This window comes from Chenopodium quinoa, unplaced genomic scaffold (genome assembly GCF_001683475.1).
Source record: "Chenopodium quinoa cultivar QQ74 unplaced genomic scaffold, ASM168347v1, whole genome shotgun sequence".
Lineage (NCBI taxonomy): Eukaryota > Viridiplantae > Streptophyta > Magnoliopsida > Caryophyllales > Amaranthaceae > Chenopodium > Chenopodium quinoa.
The window spans coordinates 4,295,733-4,318,147 of NW_018743292.1; the positions used below are offsets into that span (position 1 = coordinate 4,295,733).

A 22,415-nucleotide genomic window follows, 5' to 3' on the forward strand; every position below is an offset into this window, starting at 1 on the left:
TACGATCTCACACCTTTCATCTTCTTCGTGACAGTGTAAAACATGTCACGAAGGCGGGTACCGGCCCGAGCTTTAAATGCCGATCATACATGACTGTCCAGCTCCGGTGACCACGTAAAATGTTGTTGCAAAATCAAAACTCATAAAACGTAACAACAAAATATTTTTCAAATAAAATAATACACAATTGAATTGGTACATACCCTGAACAAGTTCCACCAATGACTTTTCGTGGCATCGTCAACCTCTCCATAGTTCCTCCAAGGCGCCGTATAGTGCCCCTGGATCGAACCGGAGACGGCTTTCTTCACTATTTGGTCATCAAACCTGTTTCAGAACAACAAAAAGGACGTCAGTAGCTTTTGATAATTAGAAATATGAATCATGAAATGCATATAACATATGATCTAATATTCTTACCACAGCGTGGTCGGGTCTAGGCGTGGCACTAGATCCCCTCGTGCGTGCTCTGACTGCTCTGAGCTCTAGGGCTGTGACAGATCCTCATGTTGAGTAAGCGAATCTGGTACCTAAGTGTCACCCAGACCCTGAACAGTCTCAGAGTTATCCTCAGCGGTCTCGGGGGCCTGCTGACTGTCTGACACATGGTACGAGGGGTAAGGTTGAGATCTTCGCGTCTTCCTCCCCGAGCTATCTCCCTTTCTTCCTCCGGCCATGCTTCCCTACAAAACAGTTCAAGTGCATAACATACAGACATAAATAGGTTAACAGTTACATTCCTCATATCAATCAATACAGCTATTCATTACAATCATTTATTATAATCAATAATACTTTTCATTACAATCACTAAAGCTACTCATTACTATCACTACTGCTACAATGATCGCTACTGTTATCATCAGTACTATCATAAAAAACAACAATGTCGTCCTCATCCTTGTCACTGCCCTCTTCGTTGTCACTTGAACCGACGCTTGATTCGTCTTCAGAAGCAGACACAATATCATCGTCCTCACCCTCGGAGACAACAAATGCACGACCATCGTCACTGTAGTCTGGGATATCAGTTGGTGGGCAGAGTGTACTGCATTCCCGTGTTTGTGCTCCTTGCAAGAACTCCGGGTCAACAGGAGCATCCACAACGGACCTTGCCTGCGTTTTAAACACAGCCCACCATTGAAACCGATCTCGTTTGAGGCTCGGATATGGTGCATAATATACCTGACCAACTTGATAAGACAGCACGAATGGGTCATATATGGGGTATTTCTTAGTATAATTCACGTCAACAACCTTGTATTGTTCATGTATGTTTATACCCCTACCACAATCCATCCTACTACACTTAAACAAGATGGTCATGTATTCAGGGATCGCACCAGTGTAGACAACTTCAATAATGTCTTGCAACATGCCAAAATACTCTCCTCCATCTTGACTGGACACACACACACCGTAATTGATCGTGCCCTTATGTCTGCCGTAGTCTTGCGTATGGAAGTTTAAACCGCTAACAAATATTCGGCTCCAAGTGCGAAATTTCTTGAACGGACCCACAGCCAAAGCTTGCAACACATCAGATCTTGGTTTCTCTTCAGTTACCTATTAGTGTTAGATAAAATTAAAATACGTCATATTTGGATTATTAAAATTGAGCTGGATTGTACATACAGAAGTCAATAATTATCCCTATATTTGAGAGTGGTCTGACCTTGTCCCTAAACCAATTAGGGAACTGTGTTTCGAATGTCTCCCATACAGCTTCTCTACGCAATGTAGGACGGGTGCTAAGAATATGGTCCTCAAACTTCCTGCTACGACAACAAGAACTTGTTAATGACCGTGAAACTCAGTACACGTGATCATATGATGGAAACAATTTAGTTACTGTGGATTACCTTTCATATTCACCTAATATGCCACTGTTTGATAAAACAAATAAGTGTGCACGTTGAAATTCCTTTTCATCTAACCACCTCAATTTTCCCTCAGTTGACACACGACCGGTGTCCTCCGTAAACAGTTCTAGGATGTCATTGGTGTCGAGGGAGGTGTCAACATCAGCATTCACATTCCGACCCAGATCTCGTGTTTTTGTGTCAACTGACGGCTGGAAGTAATTTGAGCAGAAATTTGATATCTCCTCAGTAAGGTAAGCGCTGCATATCGAACCTTCAACATGAGCCTTATTGCCAATTTTCCGTTTTATATGGTTCAGGAACCTGAAATTAAAGTATATTATGATTTTAAACGGTGAATTTGTGACTGCTCAACAACTAAATCAAGGGTTCACTACCTCTCGAATGGATACATCCATCGATACAGCATAGGTCCAGCTAACTTTGACTCGTACGGTAAGTGAATGGGTAAATGCTCCATGGAGTTGAAGAATGCAGGTGGAAAAATCTTCTCCAGTTTGCAAAGGATCTCGGCAATGTTCTTTTCCAACCGTTCCATCATATCACTGACTGTGATTGTGTAGCAACACAAGTCTCTACAGAATTGACCGATCTCTGTAATTGCATTCCAGACATGAACAGGGAGAAATTCTCTCAATGCGACAGGTAATAACCTCTCCATGAACACGTGACAATCATGACTTTTCATTCCGTGTATTCTACACACCTGCAGATCCACACATCTGCTCAAATTGGAGGCGTAACTGTCAGGGAATCGCAGGTCACGAACCCACTCACACAAAACCTTCCTCTGACCCTTATCGAGGCAGAATAGGGCCTTTGACATGACCTCATTCCCTCTGTCATCAGCCTGTAGATGAAGTTGAGGTCGCCTATAATATTTGGCAATGTCATTTCTGGCCGAAGGTGTGTCAGAAGTTTGTCTTCTCACATCCATTACAGTGTGAAATGTTTGATCAAAGAAGTTTTTTTCAATGTGCATGACATCTAAGTTGTTACGAATCAGCAAATGCTTCCAATACGGAAGCTCCCACAGGCAACTTTGCTTGAACCACCCTTTCTTTTCCCTTTTCAACTCTTGCAGTGATTCGGGCCCATCGGTGGCCCTCGGAAGGTCTTTCACACATTCCCAAAGTTTCGCCCCTGACATGATGTGCGGCGGTGAGCCTTTTTCAACTCTGTTTCTGCAAAATGCTGTTTTACTTTTTCGGAAAGGATGATCTGCAGGAAGAAATTAACGATGACAATCAAACCACGAAACTTTTCCGCCATGTTGCAACCAAAATGCCTTGCTTTTTTCCATGCAATACGGGCAAGCCTTCTTACCAGTCGTGGACCATCCAGACAACATACCATATGCAGGGAAGTCACTAATGGTCCATAGGATGGCTGCTCTAAGGTTGAAATTTTGTTTCTTTGATATATCATAAGTACTTGCGCCAACTTCCCACAACTGTTTCAGCTCTTGTATCAGTTGTTGCATGTACACATCTAAAATGCCCTTCGGGTTTTTGGGACCAGGGACTATCAGTGACAAGAACATGAACTGCCTTTTCATACACATTGAGGGAGGCAAATTGTATGGGGTCAAAATCATGGGCCAACAGGAGTACTGACCCCCGAACTTACCATGAGGAGCAAAACCATCTGTACACAGCCCTAGTCGAACATTCTGTGGATCCGAGGCAAACTCTGGGAAGCAGGTATCAAGCTGTCTCCAAGCTTCAGTGTCACTAGGGTGTGTCATCGTGCCTTTGACACGAGGATTATTTGCATGCTAACTCATTTCCTCTGAAATGTTCTTCGTTGCAAACATCCTTTGCAACCTAGGTGTGATCGGGAAATAAAATAGCGCATTCTTTGGAACCAAGCTGCCTTTAGAAGTTCTTTTGTATCGATCACTGCCACACACTCTACATGTAGGAAGCTCAGCATCCTCTTTCCAAAAAAACGTACATCCCTTGGGGCATGCATGAATCTTTTCATGCGGCAGCTCCAACCCCTTAACAACCTTCTTATCATTGTAGAATGTCTCACCCAAACGGCTGTTGCCAGGGATCGCTTCTGTCAACAATGAAACGAACCCATCAACACACCTGTGCGGCAAATTGTACTCACACTTTAAGCTAGTAATTCTTGCCGCCACCTCCAAAACCGACATCGAACTCCCTTCATACAATGGATGTTCAGACGCCTTCAACAAATCAAGAAAATGCTTTGCTTCAACGTTAGGCTCCTCCTCTACAGCTTCAGTACCTGATCGATCATAATTATGACTAACAACATCCATAACCATATCACGATATTCATTTGATTGGCCTTCTACTGAGGATTTAGGTAACCCTTCCCCTTGACACAACCACTCCCAATAACGAGGAGTGAATCCCTTGTTGTACAAATGAATTCTTATTGTGTCCGGATCCTAAAATTGTTTGTTATTGCATTTAACACAAGGACACCTATAATCATTCTTTGCAGTCTCACGATGATCTTCGCAAAACTGTATGAATTCCTCTACCCTTTTCAAGAACTCAGGCTTAATAGAACGCCCATCCAATCTATCATACATCCAGCTCCGCTCTCTTCGTTTCATGATTCTAATTTCAACGGGTATATATCTAAGCGTATGATTATGAAAATTATTCATTTCAAACATTTTTAGAAGATTGAAATACTAAACTAACATATATACATTATACTAAACTAAACTAACATACATACATTATACTAAACTAAACTAAACTAAACTAACATACATTATACTAAACTAAACTAAACGAAACTAAACTAACATACATACATTATACCAAACTAAACTAACATATATTATACTAAGCTAAACTATACTAAACTAAACTAACATACATACATTATACCAAACTAAACTAACATACATTATACTAAACTAAATTAAACTAAACTAACGTACATTATACTAAACTAATAACATACATTATACTAATATAAACTAAACTAATAACATACATTATACTAATATAACTAAACTAAACTAAACTAACATACATTATACTTAACTAATATACATTATACTAAACTAACATATACATTATACTAAATTAAACTAAACTAACCTAAACAAAACTAACATATACATTATACTAATAAACTAAGCTAATTAAACTAACATAAAAACATAATTAAAATATCAATAACCAACATACATTATATTAAAAATTAAACTAATTAAACTAACATAAAAACATAATTAACATATCAATAATCAACCTACATTATATTAAAAATTAAACTAATAAACTAACATAAACATTACATTAACATTAACATTAACATTACATATTAAAAATTAAACTGATAAATTAAAATAAACATAAACATTAACATTAAAAAAACTAACCGGATTATTGATGTCGGGTGTTTGATTTCGAGTTTTTTGGTTGTGGGTTGAAGGTGGCGTGGAACCGTGAAGAAGAATGGAGCGTGAAGAACAATGGAGGAATGAAGAAACGTGAAGAACAATGGAGGAATGAAGAAAAAACCGGGAAAATCGAAAACGAAATAAAGTTACCTATGCAGTTCGGATTTTAGATCCGAAAACCTTCCGACGGAATTTTCTGTCGGAAATCCGTCGGAAAAATGGCATCCTATGCACAGAACCATTTTCCGACGGATTTAAATGGTATCCAAGGTTCAACCATTTTCCGCCAGATATTTCCGTCGGAAATGGCTGTCTCCGACGGATTCAATCCCTCAGAAATTTTCCAGCGGATATTTCCGTCGGAAATTGCAGATATCCGTCGGAAATCCTCCAGTTTTCCGACGGACCCTTTTTCCTCGGAAAATATGCCTTTTTCCGACGAACGTATTTTCCGTCGGAAATTTACTTCATTCTTGTAGTGCTGGCACATCTTCTGCGTCCACTGTGTCTGCAGTAAGCAGAAAACGGTCGAGGGCCATTAATGAATCTTGGGTGGTAAGGGGTGAGGTGGATGGGGGACCTGTAGACGGGAGTGTGATTCCTTGCTTTCTAAGACACATCGCTACCCGTATCTGGGAGGACCAGGAGAGGGCTTTGGATACAGGCATTTTGAAATGCCAAACCCGGGAAAAGACTTGTAACTTTTTGTGTAGTTGGGCTGATGCTTGGCCGGAGGAGAGCGAGATGGTCTGCCGATTGAGGGGCACTAGATTGAGTCACCATCCTGCCACCATGCACGAAAGGATTGACTCGACGCTGATCACGGCTTTCGTTGAGCGATGGCAGCCGGATACGAACTCTTTCCACCTTCCGTTCGATGAGATGACGATCATGTTGCATGACGTCAAGGCCATCCTTAAAATTCCCGTAGAGGGAAACCGAGCATCTGTTGTCACTGATGCGGATCAGGCAGATTTACTAGCGGAGCTGTTGGCGGTGGATAGGGTTGCACTGTACACAGCGACACTTGGTGTGTGGGATCACGGCGGTGTTAAGATCGCAGCCGTTTTGCAGCAATGTTTGCACCCCACTGCATGTAGGACGCAGGATACACAGCTGGCTGCATTTGTTTTTCTTCTTCTCGGGTGTACCTTGTTTCTGGATAAGAGCGGAAACGAGCTCAGGCCACGCGACATAGTTGACGCGTGTGAGCCCGACAGAGTAGGCCAATTTTCTTGGGGGTCAGCTACGTTGGCGTATATGTATCGCCAGTTAGGATTCTCGAGTCGGGCTGATGCGGCAGGTATCACTAGATGTCTGACGTTGTTACAAACCTGGATATACGAGTATTTTCCTGCGTTTCGACCACACCGCGACCCGGTTCCTATTGGGGATGGCCAGCCACGTGCCTGTGTGTGGAGTCCGCGTGTCGAGAAGAAGTCCATTGACCGCCTGCGATCGATACGGTTATCGCTTGACAGGATATCCCCATTAGAGGTAAAGTGTTTAAATTATTTCTACTTTTATAGTTTGATGTGTTTATTGTATGAATCTTACTAATTTTAAAAAATGTGCAGGTGAACTGAATGCCTTTCGACCAGAACCCTAGTAATAGGGTACCCAGGACCTTCTACACGAGATTGATTCAGTATCGTGAGATCGTAGAGGCGTACATGCCGCAGCGTTGTCTTCGCCAGCTTGGATTTGTCCAAGTTGTTCCTCCTCCACCAGCATGGCCTAGTAAGGCGGTCCGATCTGCGTCGTCGAAGGAGTACGTCGTCCAATGGCCAGCAAGCATGATTGCCACATGGGAGCAGTTTCCGATGGTTGGCCGCATATGGATTGAGCAGCTGCAGCGGCCGCTTACTTGGGTGACTGCCATATGTGACCAGCACTACATGGAGTGGTACAACCGGCACTCGTACCCGAGGTTGATCATAGACCTCCACCACGGCGACGACGTCGATGATGATGATGTGTCACCGGCCACTGCCGTGGATGCGGTACGTCTCATAAAACATTTGTTGTGTTTTTTTTTCATATAATACGTCGTTATTGAATTTTATGTGTTTTGTTATGTGTAGTGGATGGGAAAGATGACGCAGGTGGCACTATGAATTTTTGAAAAGAGAGACAGCATGACGGATGCATCAGGCAGAGCGGCAATTGATGATCTGGAACGGGCCATTGAGCAGTGGCAGTGGGTGTCATAGAGGGATTACTGATCTGTCGGCAGTGCATTTATATAACATTTTGTACATTATCATAGTTGTTTGTAAAAGTTGACATTATCTTTTTAGTTTGTAAAATTTGAAATTCTTATTTTAAGTTTTTAGAATTTGACATTATATTTTTAGTTTTTATAATTATTATTTTAAGTTTTGATTAGTGTGCATGCAAGATAATAAATTAGAATACGGAAATTAAATAAATGGGAAAAAAAATAGCAATAACAATACAAGGTCACATAGAAAAGGTTGGTGTAAACGGGAAAAACTAAATGGCAACTAGATTGTTCCACTGTTGCACCCGGTCATGATACAGCGCATCCCAACCCTCTACGCATGTTGTACGAATGGTGTACCACTTGGACATGATCGGTGGGACCGGAAAATCGGGTGACAGATCCAATCAGATGAAATGTCTGTATGACGGCCCTAGAAATACAATAGCAACCTCTCTTACTGGTCTGGTGACGGTCTCACGCGAACACCAAGACAAAACCGTGGTACATGGATAATAAGCTCGACTATGCAAACCAAGCCCGAAATGCATGACTGCACACTTGTAGATGTTTGCAACGGCAAAGAGATCAAGTGGTGCGTCGAACCAATGATTTTGACCGCAAGGTCCTCCTTCCCACCGAATATGCTGCAGAGACCTATCCAAGTCCTGGCCGTACACATGGCGATAAACACCTCGGTTTGAGGCGATTTCACTGTACATCAACTGACGCACTAAACCGTAGTTGTCTTCACCCATCTGAAACACATCAGCCACAACCTAAAATCCGCAGTTACCATCTGCAACCACATCATTTCACCCGTCCAAGAATGACATCATGATGTTAGGGGTCCTGTCCTTATATGGAAAATATTCAATGTTCATTCTACCTGTTGCACACATCAATAAACAAAATTAACAAGTCAGCAATAAAATAAACAAACACTCTAAAAAGTAAATTAAAGTAAAGGACCGTACCGGTGCCGGGCATATTCACCGACGAAGAATATTGGCTACCACTTGATGACGATGTACGACCACGGCCACAACCACGACCACGAATGTACTCAAACGCACTCCTGTTCCGCCGTGGTTATCGACCCCTTCAGGTTCCTCGTGATCCAAGCACGACGTGTTGAACATGTCGTGGAGTACATGGGTAGCACTACGAATGATTGAAGGGTGGCTGGAGGACACTTGGTCAAACATTGAACGAAACTGTTCACGGTGGACCTTCTGTGGAACAGCATGCTCATCGATAACGAGCGTCCACCAGAATGGACGAACCTGATCAACATGTAATGACGCCCTATCTTGCGTAATTACGCGGTGAATGGTGCATGCACAAGGTAGTCTATGAGTCATTGATATAGCACATCCGCACCGAATAGCCACTTCATCACCCAACTCCCTCATCTTGTTGTGCTCGCTCAGAATCAACCCCAAGCAGTAGTGTGACACACGACCATGGAGAATCTTAAATATGAAATGGTTATACAGCATGCCATGTCGCAGTTTAAAGTCCTCGAGAGAGTTCTTGATGCCATTCTTCTGAGTATCAATAGCCTTGTTTATTCTCTCGAACAGTGTATCCAGAGCAGAGGTGGAAGAATCAATCCAGTCCTTCAAAGCTCTATGAGCGCTCTCAACTCTACATGTTGTAGTGTTTCCAAAATGAAGAACTTAGTTTGTCCAATATTTGACAAACTTTTCCATCTGAGGTACCCACTGCTGCATCACAAAGTTTACGATTGCCGGGCACCATTGGTACGTATCCTTGAAGTTATCCAAGGCTCGATCGTATTCTGCCTCCGTGGTAGCTTGCAGGATCTTCCACTACTTACCATTTACCAATCTCTCTGCTGAATCTAAGTTTTTGTTGAAAAGGTTGTAGGCTTTGACTTTCACACAGTTGTCGATGTGCCATGCGCACAGTAAATGGCCCGACTTCGAAAACAGCTCCGCTATAGGGGCAAAGAGACATCCCTCACAATCACTGACGATGGCCGATGGCTGAACATTTGGTCGATGTAATTTCTCAACTTCTCTAACACCCAACGGTAACTCGCAGCCGTCTCATCCGTCATGACTTCATAACCAATCAGAAAGTTCTGGTTCGTTGGAGCCATCCCAACCATCTCAACCAGTGGGAACTTGTACTTGTTTGTCTTGTACGTTGAATCGATCAAAATCATAGATGGCCAAGACGAAATCATATCAGCACAATCAGGATGCACAAGGAACAAATGAGTAACCTTCGACGTGTCTTCATCAGATTGAAACCAGTACAGGTAACCACGTGCTTGTGCCTGGTGTAGAATCTGCTGTATAAGGTTCCTTCCCTCTGACCATTCAAACCTCAATTTCTGTCTGACGTTGTAGATGTGTCTTCGGTTTGGCTGGTCTTCAGGAAATTTAAATAACACATATGCTAATATTTTAGCAGGCTTCACTTGAGCATCACTCATTTATTTTACAACTAGTTTCGCAGCAGGGCTTAGGCCGCTTAACTGTCGATGACCCACTTCATATACTATCATCTCATGGTTGTGATACCCCTATTACCGTAACCCTTCACTTCCCAACCGTTACGCCTTTGTTGTTGTCGAACCTTTACTCTGAACTGACACCCACAACCTTTCCGCTTTGTATCAAACCGAATCGCTTGACTGAAATCTCGTTCCTCCCTTTTGTGATAACGGTCGCATCTCAAAATGCGATCCATTCTACCATCCCGTTGAGATTTATGACTTGCTACTAAACAAAAACCTGATCTAATTGCAACTTGTTTCGCCCAATCAATCGCTTATTGAGCATCTTCGAACAGACCATCATGTACAAAAATCCCACTATAATCATTTCCGTCTCCACCATAATCCTGCAATAATAACATATAAATATAATCACATAAGGATTAAATTAAATTAATACATTTGACGCAAAATTAACACAAAAGTAATTTCTGAACTTTAAATTTCTAAATATCATTTCCATATTTAACGCATAATACATTTAACGTCTAAATTTACACATAATTAACACAAAACTAACACGTAATTATATATAAAAGTATTCACACACATACAAATTAAAACATACATTTGTTTATTAAAACGTACAATATAAACTTCAAAAAGTAAATACAATATAAATAAATATACTAATAATGGGAAAAAAATATAAACATAAAAAAAAATTAACAAATTTGAAAAAAAAATATAAATATAAACAAAACAATATACCAAAAACAAAAAATATAACCAACAACAATAAAATATAAACAACAAACAAAAAAATGAAAAAGATAAACAAAAAGTATTCACACACATTAAAATTAAAACATAAATTTGTTTATTTTTGGAAATAATTAACACATATTAAAACAAAATGTCAAACTAAACCATATTTTTGTTTTTTTTATAAATTATTCACACATATTTCAAACATAATTTCAAATTAAATTTTGTTTTTTTTTTAAAATAAATTATTAACCACATTTAATTTCAAATTTATCAAAATTAAAAAACAAAAAAAAAAAAAAAAAAAAAAACACAAAAATCAAAAACAAAAACAAAACTTTAAATTAAAAGTAATATATATGTGGTTGTGGCGCCTGGCCAGGAAAGCCAGCCGCCACTTCGTATTTTAAAACAGCTACGTACTTCGTTTTCCGGCGATAATGGCGGCTCTCCGATGCATCTCGCCGACGATGACAGCTCTTCGGTGTCCCTTGGCGATCCAGTGCTGCTCCACATTTTTGGTGAGTGAAAATTTCGTTTTCGGTAAAAATTAAAAGAAGGACAAAATAGTCAAAATTTTACAAAATGTGAGCTTTAAGTAGAAAAACGTGGGCGATAAATAACAAGTCCCCACAAAAAGAGTAGATTGCTTCCTCCTTTTACAAGGATTTCCCCCCCCCTCTTTTTTACTCGTATGTTGTTAGAGGATGTATGATTTTCAATCAAATTTTTAAATCTCAATAATTCTACGGAGAAATATGAAATCAGATGCAAACACATTACAAATTATGCAAAGTAATACGAAATCTGAAAGTTTTTAATTTGATCATGAAATTTTGCTGATACTCCAAATTTGAGATTTACCAATCTCAATAAAGATCATTGTGAATGTTGTATGACTTATTATAAATAATTTTCCTTTTCAAGTAAAAGGAAAAAAACAAAAAAGAAGCAGAAGTTCACATAAACTGCAAAAAAAAAAAAAAAAAACAGCTAGAACTAATATCTTGGTATACTTATTCCGATAAACATAGTACGGAGTATAATTCACCACAGTGCACAACGGTAGGGAATGTTTAGCATTATTTCAAAAACACTGATAATCATCAATCATCAAAATTTTCTATTGAAAGCAAAAACCCAATCCAAATAATTCGGAACAAAGGTCGAGATTAATGGCAATAATGTCAAGTGCCAACTCTCGTCGACAACCAGGTACAATTTTGATTCAGACAGATGAAAAGCAACCTTGAATTTTTCAGCATCAATTAGGAACACTGCTAATTAGAGAGGACCTAAACTTTCACCATGTCAGATCGTGGCCTCCAAAGTCCTACTCTGTATTTGTGGGCATACTTCAGTATCAGCTTCCTCTGATAAGCAAAATGAAAATTTAATCAATCTATTGTGTTGAAAATTCATGGTAATACCGTAATATAAAGTTACTCCTTCAATCTGAAACTATTGTCGTGTATTTATAAAATACTTCAGTTCTGACATTTTCAGATTTCCTAAAACAACCAGAATTAGCTTGAAGGTGGAGACTCTGGAGAGAGGATAGGAAGAACTAATTGCTACAAGTGTATTAGCCGTAATAATTGGTGCTGCAGAGAGAATAAAAGGATTACTAGAATAATAAACCAAACTCATGCATAAAAGGTTTATCCATCAAACAAGCTTGATAGAAATATCATCAATCTTATAACTAATAAAACCATTAGAGCGTCCTGACGCTGAATAGAACCATATTAACAAAATTTCAGGCCCGTGAACAGAACCATTCTTGCATAGATATCATTGCAATTTAATGCATTGATTAACCACAAAAGGCACCCCAAAAAAGAAGCAGCCACTCCTAAGATACCCATTCCAGCACCTCCCAGCCCCCAAATCAGCATTGAGTACTATAGTTCAGAAACTCATATAAGTGTTGACAAGGAAACAACAGCCAACATTTTCAGTGTCTGTAGGGATATGGAGTATGAAATAACTTTATAAAGACCAAAACAACTGGAACCATATGTAAAGGTTAATTAAGATTTCAAAGAACAGAAGTGCTTCCCATTCAGAACTCCTTCCTGCTTTCCGCAATTTAATTTCAATATTCAATTTTCAAGTGCTGTTCAATTCATAGCTATAAGCCTAGTGTAAAAACTGTAAATCCAGTTACAAGTACATAAAATGGGTCATTAAAATGTCTAGATTTCTGATTTGTTGCAAGGTAACCAATCTTTACGTAGCTAAAACAATTTATTTATTCAGTAACGCTTTGTTTGGATAGGAAACAAGGAAGGAAAGGAAGGAGAGGGGTAGAAGAGGAAGGGAAGAGAGTAAAAAAGGAGGGGAAGGTGAGCTCCAATTTACCTCCAAATCTTTTGGAGTGATTATGCTTATTAAAGAAAGAGGGAAAATGGATCTCTCCCTCTCCTTTCCCTTCCTTTCCCCAATCCTTTACCCAAACAAGAGAGTTTGTCCCCCTCCCTTTCTCTTCCTTTCATTTCCTTCTATCCAAACAAAGTGTAAAATTCGATATGTACACGGTATGTCGCAAACAATGCTTTTGGCTTTTGTATACAGCACACACCCTTTTCTTCTCTGTTTTTTGTTTTTTTTTTTTTTTTTTTTGAAAGACCTTTTCTTCTCTGTTTCTATTTTCTACAGTAATCAAATTTCCTAGAAGAGTGCTTTCCACATGATCTGCCTGTCACAGCGAATAGTAAACTTGAAAACCAACATTCAGCACATCAATGAATGTGTCCATGTATACTATGATCCAAGCATCCAACTTTCTACCCCCTACAATAGTCTTGAAGCAATTTTAACTTAATTTTGCACTTTAAGCACCATAGATATGGAACTAAAATTTTCTACTACGTACATGTACAATGCTGGAGCTCTAAATAGCTACAAGTTAGAGCTACATACGGAAACTCAGCCTCTAAGAGATAATCCTCATCTAATTAACTTGTGCTTGTAAAACATAGTCCAGAACAAACTCCAGAGTATAAACTTTTTAAAATTGGTTCCAATTTTAACAGAATCTTAAATAAATCTACCATCAAAACCATTATAGCACACAGCAGTACTGCAAACCTGAAATTATAAACAACATTGCTACCAATGATTGAAGAAATCAAGACAATGAACCAGCAAGGAAACTGCGAGATAAATACATTACCAAAGCACAAAATCCGTAAACAATGTATCAAATGTAATTTAAATTGCACAATCTCTCAGCAACAAAGGTATCAAGAGAAATACTTACATGTTTACATGGAATTTCGAGCTTCTTGAGCTTAAGAGTGCGAACGACAAGCAACTTTTGAAGGTCACCAAACTCAGACTCAAGCTTCCCAACATGAGCCTCTACTCCTTTCCCTATCCCATTCAAAAACTCCGGTATTCCGACCTTCACTGCCATGTCAAACCACACATCAATCCCTCAATTAAAAGTTTAAACCAAACTAATAAAGGAATATCTCTAATGGGTTCTGCACAAAATCCAACTGCATTTCCATAAATAATGAAGCAAAGTCCACAAATTATAATCTGAAAGAGAAAATGTAATCTCACAACAAAGACAAAGGAGAATAAATTCGTTCTTCTCTGATATTAGCAAAATAAATAAAATAATCAGGGCAATTTAAAGCAGACACAACTAAGATGAAAATTGTGCCCTTTTCAGACTTCAACACAAAAAATATTACAGATTTTTCAACCCAAAAAATTGAAGATCAACTATGTTAAAATCTAACTCAAAAACCCTAAACCCTAAACCCTAAACCCCAAAACCCGTAGAAAACTATAAAAACAAAATATAAAATCTGGGTATTTCTCTAATTAATCCAAATTGTAAATTCATCACAAGATTTAACCAAAAAACAACATATTAAGAGAAGAAAAAAACAGAAATTAATTTTTTAAATTTCGTACCTACATATGGAGACGAAGTGGAGAAGAATCTATAGGATGGAGGAACGAAAGCTGGAATTGAGGCAGGTGATGGAGAAGTGAAAGTTCTAGAGATTTGCCGCCATATTGAAATCATTTCGCTTCTTCTTCGCAACTAAAGCTGAAGCCCAGAATTTAAAGGTCACCGCAATTTTGCTTACTTGAAATTGAAGAAGTTTAATTGGCGTTTTGCCCTTTTCTCACATGTTGATGACGATGACTGGATGAGTGTGAAACTTCTAATTACGACGTCGTTTTGACTTCTTTTTTTTTCCTGGGTTCAATCGAATTTTATATTCTATCTATTTCTTTCCTTCTCTTTATTTATTTATTTAATTGAAAAAATAATTAGAAAATAAAACAGCAAGTACAAAAATGAGTAATAGACCCCAATAAAGACTGGTACGATTCAATTCAACATTTTGTTCGTTCGGGTTTGATTGTGTCGTAGCTCTAAATAATTCGGATTCGGTTTTGTTTATCGTTGGATGAATTGCATTGCGGATATTGACCCCAAAAAAGAAACGGTAGGTACAGCTAGTCCGTGAACAGCCAGCCATCGCACTGTAAAAATTGGATAGGTTCGATCTATGGTCATTGGGCCTCCTAAAAGGATCTACTAAATTCATCAAGTTGCTCCAAGGAGTCAAAACAGCTTCAACTTGTCATTTTCACTTGGTACTAAACCACGCCCGGTATTTACTGACTAACGCCCGTATTTTAATATAAACATACTTATCTACCCCTCCTTCAAATAACCCTTTCAACCATTATTTTCACTATTACTTTTCTATCTCTTCCCCCTTACATCTTGAATTTCACTCACCGCCACAATTCAACCACCAACAAGCAAGACACCAAATTCAACCACCAACAAAATCAACCACCACAATTCAACTACCAACATCGCGCTGAGACTATAAGGGAAGGGAGGATGTCGGAAAATCGCAAAGGCAGGGGAATTAACACCGACGAGCATGTTAGTTTTTTTTTTTTTTTTTTATTTTCTTTTGTTCGAAAGGAACGCCTGAAATTTTAGAATCTCCCCTGGTACATTCTAAAATTTCGGCGTTTCAAGGGGAAAATGCCTGAAATTTTAGAATGTCCCGATGTGGATTCTAATATTCCAGGCGTTCATGCCATCTTCCCCGGGACAATCTAAAATTTCTGGTGTTCCCCCTGAAACGCCTGAAATTTTAGAATATGCCGGGGGAGATTCTAAAATTCTAGGCGTTCCTCCTGTGATTAAAAAAAAAAAAAAAAAAGATGAAAATTAGAGATGCTCCGGCAACCTCTCCGGTGGCGTCGTCGCTTCCTCAAACTCGCCCGTTCACCTCTTGTGCTAATCGTTGAAGACTAAAGCAATTTTCTTAAAAAAAAAAATTATGACGTGGAGTGGTGGATGGTGGCGGTGGATGTTCGGTGGTTGGTGGGGTAACAAGATAGAGAGTTTAAAGGAGGTGAAAATGAAATAGGGTAAATTTATAAGGGGGGCATGTTTGAAAAGTCGTGTTAAAATACGGGCGTTACCCGATAAATACCGGGCGTGGTTTGGCGATTCAAAAAAAAAATTTGATTTAGCCTACTTAAAAATTATACGAAGTTTTCTTCAAAAAAAATTACTTTGTAAAAGTTGACATATCATTTGTTGATCAAAAGATTATTTGTTTTGATTTTTGAGCTAACGAAACGAAGGTTAGTTTATTTTTGACAATTACTCGTTTTAATATGTTAATATTTACGAAGTACTTCGTTTATTTTTACTACAGTATAATCTTATTATTGTTACCTCATGTACATGCGGATCAGACTATCAGAGTAACCACAATATACAAAAATAAATGTAATTCAGTAAAATATTGATGTAGTCTTGGTTCATGTTTTTAAAATATCTATAATTAGAAATAATATTAATTGTCAAATCGTGATTTACAATAACAAAGTCAAGCTGTTGAAAGGAGTATTTTGAAAGAGATCAAATGATAAGGCATAAAGAGTTCAATAAAGCATGATGTTTTATTGTTACTATGATAGTTTTTCTTTATAAGTTGAGGGTGTTATTTTCCTTGTACCATAAATTATGCTGATTTCATGATGATTGATGTCTTCATCTTTGTTCTTTAAGAATGAGTAATTATGAACTTTACTAAAAATTTGAAAATTATGTACAAAAGAAGTGGCATGGCCTCACTTCTTCAATTCACTTCTTTGCGGTTGCTATCTACCCTCTAACTTTCACACTTGTCTAGACATATAAGACTATAACAGTTAAAACAAAACTAACGTTATTGTTTATTTGTTTTTATAGTTACAACACTTTAACTTTAACTCTTGTCTAGACATAACAATTATATTTGAATAGCAGGTAAAATACATGTTGATTCCAATAAATAAAGTACGATGAAAGGAAAACATGCTTGATTGTACGTGGATCTCAACAACATAGTCGCGCCGCGGAAGGGAATCCACTGCCTTAGAAGCGAAATACGCCATCACTGGTACAAGTCTCCTAGTGAAGCACGCCCCCCAAGTTTTACGCAACTCTCCTTGTAATTCGTGTACCCAAACCTGAAGAGTGGAATTACTCAAAAACTGTCCAGATCTCAAAAGGTATGTTTTTGTTTATGTGTTTAGGTTTTTCAATCATGGAAAAAGAGTCTATAGAGCAAAAACGACCTCTCACCTATATGTCCCAAAAATAGAACACAAAAATAGAGCCAACCGATCGGGCGTGAGGACACGCCCACAACTGCTGTCATGTTGCCCAGTCGGGCGCGAGAACACCTCTGGAAAGCTAATGGTCCGCCCGGCCTGGCAAGCCCCGCCCGATCGAGTATGAGTGGGAGACGACTTATGAGTTTACAGCCAAGTATAGTCTTCGTTCACCCAGTTTGGGCGAAATCTGCCCGATAGGGCACGAGAGCATACTAGTCCGGTTGCATTACCAACTCCAACATGAATTATTCACAAGTACATACAAATTCTAAGAAGTTGATATTTTGAAATTAATATTCAAACAAATCTAATGATCAATATTTCTATAAGGATGATTTATATGAGTAGTACAAAAGTTTAACTTTAATAAGATTTACAGTTAAAGAATAAGGAGAAACTAGGAAGAACCACTAGAGAAATAAGAGTAAATAAGTAGATTATTATATAGACAACAATCACTACTCCTTCCTTGCGCACTTAGGAGTATACCTTTGCTTTTTAATAGTAGTACATTCATATAAATATATAATTAAGAGTTTGCTTCCTACCATTCTTACTTGAACATTGCACTCAATAAAAATTTATTACACCAAAAAAATGAAAAATATACAAGTACTTACATGAACAACTATTCATATTACACGTGTTTTTTCATGAATATACGTGATACATGATTTGGATGATTGATTGTTTATATTTAAGGAAAAAAAAAAAGGTTTTTACAATTTTTCTTTTAAAAAGTAGGTGCTTTAGGTTTTAATGACACAATAAATACACCATCACAAAATGAGCCCAATTGGCACCACTTATATTCTTGTCACAGCTTTGCAATCGATGTTTTTTTTTTCTTTTTTTGGCTTGCACTAGTTTTATCCCCACTTAATGATAAAGTCCATTGTTACCAGCCAAAACCAAGTACTTATCTTTCCTTGTTAAGCCAGTACACGTGTAACTTAATGCTTTACCAATCACATCTTGAACATAATTAGCAACTTCAAATCTGGTTCTCCCACCACTCCCACAAGTCCATTCCTTAGGTAATTTCTCCAGGAATTTAACGTGATAAGAAGGCCATGGGTTCATCATAAAGAAGAACGGATCAAAGGCCTTGATCCCACTCGCGGTTGTCCCATAGAACATGCTAACGTCTACTTGTAGGGCAACAGGATTAAGATCGTCACTTAACTCTGCAAACAAGGGACTAAACCTTAGCAAATAAGGCTCCCTACACGTAGTCCCTTCGGGACACAAAATAACGTTCCTCCCTTGGCTCAACACCTTGTACATGATCGCGGCATCTTTCTCCCTATCCCTTGTTAGCTCAATTGTATCAATCGGACATAGAAATTTGGACAATTTGCTTATGCTATAGGTAAGGGTGAAGAGATTCATTCGACATATATGTGAGACATAGACAGCATCGAGTAAAGTTTTGTGATTGCATACATAGATCATTCCTTTTGAATTTTCGGGTTTATTAGTATACTTAGGGTTGTCTTTTGAAGGAGTATAAGGATAGCGTAGTCCAAGAAAGGCTGCGATGGGTGAGCACATTTCGTGAGGTAGCAAAACTGCTACAAGTACTCTTGTGATACTAAGGATAATCCCAAATGGCAGCCACATAAACATAGTTAGGGTGTCTAATGGTGTGGGCATAAATGCTAGTCTACCATCATGAAATATCAATGGTTTAGGGTATTTTTCTTTTGGAAGATTATTCCAACTCTTCTTATCATCCTTGCTTACCAAATAGATATCCTGCACATATATAAAAACTATTAAAGCTTTAAATTAGACTATTTACCGTAAATTTTAAATTTTATTAATGTTTAAAAACTTGAACAAACTTAAGTAAGGGGCTAATAAGGGCTTCATCAATATATCGTAACCACTTATCAATCAACAACTAACTTAATTATCAACCACATTAACTAGTTTTTATGACCTTTATTTATCAAGACAGCTCATAAGCAATTTATTTTTTTACTACTATACAGCTATACTTCATCTCATTTTAGTTTACCCATTTTAACTTTCACCACTACTCACATGTAAAGTTAGTTTGGCTTCTTTTTGCGATTTATTCTTAAGAAAAAACATAATTGAGTGATCTTGTTTGATTAATTCCGACATTTATTTTCCAACCATCAATGTTCATAATTTTTTGTAATTGAAGATGTTATATTGTAAGAAGTTATGGATTGACAAACTCAATTAAATGAAAGGTAGGTATCAACTAAAATGAAACGAGGAAATGTAAGGCTAGAGATAGATACTATTTATATGGAGACATAGAGTACTATTATTACTAATTTTAAACTTGCGACACAAACAATCACTTTTACGCTTTAACGAATTATTGTTTCTATATGCTTAAAACTATTTGGAGAGGTTAGTGATGAATTATAACATAACATACACTTTTACTTTTTTCTAAGAAACAAATCCTCTATTTATACTTCGAAGTATTCATATTATATTAGCATCATCTTATTTATGGAATAAGAGACCCCTACTTTCATTCACTCAATTTATAAGAGTTAAGTATTCATATGAAATATAATTATCCTTATTAGTGTTGAAAATAATTAGTTCCCAAATCTCGAACAATTTTACAAAATATTTGTTAAAAGCATTTACCTTTAAAATGTTGAAAGGGCGAGTTTTGTAAGATTTGGTGAAGCCACAAATCCCAACATATTGGCTTTCTTCGGACATCATATGTGAAAAGATTTTCTCTTGCTTATTTTTTCCAATCTCCGATTTATCCAACAAACCTGTGTAATATCCACCAATAACTCCAATTTCTTGTCCAATAATGTCTTCAACACCCAAAAAATCCATTAAAAATCCTTCAACCATTACCTTGGGCAATTTAGTCACTCCCACCTTCCTACCAAACTTCATCACCACTTCAAGGCTTTCACAACCAACATTTTCCAAGAAGAATTTTGGCAAAACAATTCTTCCTATCTTAAAACTCTCTTTCTTAATGCCGAAAAAGCAAATAAAAACCATGATTTCGAACCTCAAATCTTCCTCTAGCATGCACAGGAATGGGTACATGAGGAGCAAGATTAGGGCTCTTATCGGCCCTCCGCCTTCAAAAGCCACCAACATGAAGTAAGGAAACATGGAAGATGATTTTAGTAAAATGTCTTCCATACTAAAAACTAATGTGTTTTTTTGAAACATTTCATCATCTTCTACTTTGGTTAGGGAAGTGAACTTGTGATAATTTTGTTGCATTTTGTATGTACGTGGTTCACAATTCCAGCCTAGTATGGCCAGGTAATTTGTGTAGTGTTGTGCTCACTAAACTGTACTAGCTTGCTAGATGGTGTCATAGGAAATCCTTAAATTCGTTCCATCTTTATATAGATACATAATAAATAGAGATATAACGACTAGTGAAATTTGCTTAAAAATATATGGTTTATATTTTAAACCTCTTTATTACAATAAAAAATTCTAGAAAATTATATACTCCAAAAAAGATGTCGGTCCAAAAAGTTTGAGGAGGGGCCTTGGGCCTTTCTCATGACATCATCAATATGTTTTGGTCCTATTAAGTAAAGTTTAATAAGTTCAAGTAAGATAAGATAAGTAAAAATCATAAATATATAAAACACATATAGTCATAAATATATTTCAATAGGTATAATATAAGCATATATTTGAAAATTATACTTGATATATAATTGCATGTATATTTGAAATATATACTAATAATATAAATTTGCGATTATGATGAGCATGCATAATGCTCCCCTTAGAAATCCTCCACTTGAAAGGGTTACAATTATCTCACTCCAAATATTGATTCCGATTTTCTAAGCTTCTAATTAATCCGTATATTAGTATTTTCGATCTACTATTCCGTGACACAGTCAATAGTAACATTTTTATATACTACCTCCATTTCATATTTTTTGCAACTTTAGGGTATTATTTGTGAGATATAAAATATTTAAAGTTGCAAAAAATATGAAACGGAGGTAGTACAAGTATAACAAGTGTTTTTTTTTTTTTAAATAAAAAAAATTATATTGAGACCAAAATTAAAATTATCTATCCACAAATTACACGCATTAAGTCAACCTATCTTATGTTTTCATGTGATTTAATTAGTGTACTAGTTCGAAATTAATCAAATAATGAAGCCAAGCTAACTCACAATTTTAAAAGATTTAAAAAATAAAATTCACAAGCTTGAATGGACAAGTCGCTCTCCTCTTTGGTTAAAAATGGCTACAATTAGGGGGGAGGGACCGATTTATAGAATTAGAAAGTTTTTCTCACCAAATTATGTATAACTAATATAACTCTTTTTCGGTGAGAAATTAATGTTGATTAATGGTTCATAAAGTTAGTTGTGTGGTCGGTGTCATATAATCTAAGCTTATAATATACACAACTCTTAAGAGTGCATATAAACATTAAGGCTCCGTTATGTTCACCTTATTTCACACTTAATTCAATTCGATAAACTTTAATAAGGGTTAATAAACTGCTAAGTGATGTTTAAATTAGACGAAAATAAGTTCAAATAAATTTCGATAGGTTAGATAAGTGAAAAGACTGAAAACTAGATGAACACATCATAAATACATGTCTTACAATAGAAAGGCATGTTATTACATCCATTGTTGCTATTAATTAATGTTTAATACAAAGTATATGTTTATTATTTGTATTTTTCCTCCGTCGCCCATTAGGGCTATATGTATATCATTTAATTTTCATATAATAGCATAATGTATACCTTCAATATTATTATACAAAATCAAGTTGCAAAGTTAAGGAAGGTACATAGACGTGTAGTACCACATACATATTAATACTGTTATCTACTACAATCTTATATGTTATAAATTTATCAATTTATTTTTTTAGTTAGGTGATAATAACTCTAAGACTACGTTTATCACTTCTTATCTGAAAATGCTAGGATGAAATATCATTATGATCGATTAAACACGATATGAGAAGCTTAGCTTGTTATGT

General features: G+C 37.1%; 3 protein-coding genes across 3 annotated transcripts; all 3 read right to left on the bottom strand.

Annotated features, from left to right (window-relative positions):
• Positions 1 to 816: 816 nt before the first annotated feature.
• LOC110737240 lies at positions 817 to 3,630 on the bottom strand. The gene is made up of 6 exons (XM_021917606.1): positions 3,513 to 3,630; positions 3,210 to 3,407; positions 2,261 to 3,104; positions 1,863 to 2,186; positions 1,676 to 1,775; positions 817 to 1,566 (listed from the first exon to the last, which is right to left on the bottom strand). Exons 1-6 carry the CDS (start codon positions 3,628 to 3,630, stop codon positions 817 to 819), a joined length of 2,334 nt encoding a protein of 777 aa, XP_021773298.1.
• An 8,106-nt stretch (positions 3,631 to 11,736) lies between these two features.
• On the bottom strand, positions 11,737 to 14,880 carry LOC110736517. Its single transcript, XM_021916744.1, has 3 exons — positions 14,676 to 14,880; positions 14,008 to 14,156; positions 11,737 to 12,115 (listed from the first exon to the last, which is right to left on the bottom strand). Exons 1-3 carry the CDS (start codon positions 14,788 to 14,790, stop codon positions 12,038 to 12,040), a joined length of 342 nt encoding a protein of 113 aa, XP_021772436.1. The 5' UTR covers positions 14,791 to 14,880; the 3' UTR covers positions 11,737 to 12,037.
• A 3,376-nt stretch (positions 14,881 to 18,256) lies between these two features.
• Positions 18,257 to 20,767, bottom strand: LOC110736518 (probable glycerol-3-phosphate acyltransferase 3). The gene is made up of 2 exons (XM_021916745.1): positions 20,049 to 20,767; positions 18,257 to 19,166 (listed from the first exon to the last, which is right to left on the bottom strand). The coding sequence occupies exons 1-2, from the start codon at positions 20,655 to 20,657 to the stop codon at positions 18,288 to 18,290; spliced, it is 1,488 nt and encodes a 495-aa protein (XP_021772437.1). The 5' UTR covers positions 20,658 to 20,767; the 3' UTR covers positions 18,257 to 18,287.
• Between the last annotated feature and the right edge of the window lie 1,648 nt (positions 20,768 to 22,415).